The sequence below is a fragment of the Amblyomma mixtum genome, chromosome 2, assembly GCF_055824585.1.
Source record: "Amblyomma mixtum isolate Tamu chromosome 2, ASM5582458v1, whole genome shotgun sequence".
Lineage (NCBI taxonomy): Eukaryota > Metazoa > Arthropoda > Arachnida > Ixodida > Ixodidae > Amblyomma > Amblyomma mixtum.
The window spans coordinates 216694765-216697122 of record NC_143013.1 but is presented as its reverse complement, the minus strand read 5'-3'; the positions used below and the strand labels follow the sequence as shown (position 1 = coordinate 216697122).

Genomic DNA, 2358 nt, shown 5'->3' with positions numbered 1-2358 from the left:
GCGGACGACAAAGCGCCATGGCACCAGGTATTTTTTTTTTACGGCGGTATCCAAGCCCCATTTTTCAAGCCTTTCATTCCATTTAAGCCAAGCACACGGCAAGGAAAAGGCAAATGAAGATGTTGTATGCCACCAGTACTTCACTATTAGCTTTCAAGATTTGAGATTGTTTACTTTCCTCTTTACCATCAAGAGAAAAAAAAACAGGAAGAAATTGCACACGGTATTGAACCTACATATGAGTTCTGTTTGCTAAACAAAAGCGACGGTAGGGAGCTCCCCAGGTATCCATGCCATGTCTGGAGAACGAAGAAGAAGCCTTTTGGGCTAGGATTGTTAAATATTCTTCTTTCGTTTTTCATGAATAGATTTTTAAAAATTCACGTTTGGCTCCGATATTTTGTCGTAATCCTGTGGGAATTTCCTTATTTATGCCACTATACATTGGCCAATTCCCCCACGTCGGTATGTGCCATTATAAAGAGGATGAAAAAGAAGTAGAAGAAGGAATGTTTCATGCCTACCGAGGCTGCGAAGTCTATATCGAAAGCGTCCTCGGGTATTCTTCTAAGAAGCTATCGGCAATGCAAGTCGACGATACCACGTCGTCGGCGGACAGTGACGGCGCATCAAGCGTCGGCAGCCTCGAGGGCCACGGCAGCAGATCACCGCTCGACGATAGAGAGGCCGCTCGAGGTACGAGACAAAGCTGTGCATTGCATTTTTCGGGCAAAGTTACGAGTCAACAACATTAGCACAGTGCCGTCACCGGAGCGGCGCAAATCGCTTTGCGCGGTTGACACGGCGTTGTGCTTTGCGAACACAACTGGCACTGTTGTTATAGGCGTGCAACCAAACCTCTGGACTGAGAGCTGCAAAATGCCGGTCCTGTGCACGTAACTAGTGGTAATCTTTTGCTACTCGTGTACTGAACGTAAGTTTGCACACAGCAGACAAGTTTACTTCAGTAGACAAATGAATAATTGACCTCAATTCTAAAAGCTAATAAGCTTCCTTAGCTCCTACCTATACCGATTACGAACTGATATTTTGTACCGCGTCCTTGCCTGACAAGAGTACATGCACTGCATAAGTTTTGTTGGAGGCTTGCGCTTTTTGTCAGACGTCAGAAGTGCTTTCGTGCGCAGCCTAATTACGAACAACGGAAGCTACTGACATGAAAATGATGACAGAGGAAGGGTGGTCAGATGGTTCTTGGTAATCACAAAGTGAACAACAGAACGGAAAGCTCCAGGGTGTTCCAAGTCAAGTCCTTTTTCGATACGTTGGCAAGCATCGTGAGGCTTTCCCTTCTATTGTTCACTTTGTGAATGACATGAAGATGGCAATTTGCTTGCGGCAAAAAGGAAATCGTGCGTCTTGCTTACTGCTTGATGTTTTAGGAGGTTGCTAATTGAAAACGATATGTGTAGTCTAGAATGGAGAATGGCAGAGAGAGAGAGAGAGAGATGCGTTTTAATTAAAAGCAAAGAATTCCGCCAGCGCACAAGCAACGGTGATATGTTATCTGTAATAAGGGAGTAATTACTCATTGACACCCACCCTAGCGCAGCCATACGGCTACAGAGGAAAGGTATACAGCTTTCTCAGAATCTTCGCAGTGAAAAAGAAATTCGTCCTGGTCCGGGGTTCAAACCCACGACCATCGCTTCACCGGAGCAGTCGCTCCATCAACTGAACTAACCGGGACGGCCAGTTTATGTTAGGGCGAGAGCGAATTGATTAACTCGAAGTGGGAGAAGTGTTGATCGAAAGTTTTGTTGTGGGGAATCCCCCGAGGTGGAGTAGATTTGTAATAAGGGAGAATTACTCATTGACATCCACCCGAGCGCAGCCATACGGCTAAAAAGGACAGGTATACAGCTTTCTCAGAAACTTTGCAGCTAAAGAAAAATTCTCCTGGTCCGGGGTCCGAACCCGGGACCACTGCTTCACCGGAGGAGTCGCTCTACCAACTGAGCTAACCGGGACGGCAAGCTTTCGGTAGGGCGAGAGTGAATTGATCAGTAATTCGAAGTGGTAACAGTGTTGATCGATCAACACTGTTCCCACTTCGAGTGGGAACCTGTTCCGAACCTTAAATCAGTTTCTGGTCTAAATAACGCATATTAACATGCAGGAACTGTTGAGCTGCACGGCGAAGAATGGCACTACGCGCACGCCTGGCGGCGAGCGGCCACGGCTGGGTTCTGCCTACTCTGCTGCCTGGTGTTCCTGTCCAGCGCCGCCGTGACGTGCCTGGTGGTGCTCCTGCTGCGCAACGACCAGAGAGTGTCGGCTCTTCTGACCGGCCTCATCCGCGCCGCACTTGCGCAGCGCTTTGGAAATGACGACTGA

At 47.8% G+C, this 2358-nt stretch overlaps 1 protein-coding gene across 1 annotated transcript; it reads left to right on the top strand.

The window, feature by feature from the left end:
* Nucleotides 1–467: 467 nt before the first annotated feature.
* LOC149362563 (uncharacterized) lies at nucleotides 468–2358 on the top strand. The gene is made up of 2 exons (XM_089568332.1): nucleotides 468–696; nucleotides 2141–2358. The coding sequence occupies exons 1-2, from the start codon at nucleotides 468–470 to the stop codon at nucleotides 2356–2358; spliced, it is 447 nt and encodes a 148-aa protein (XP_089424458.1).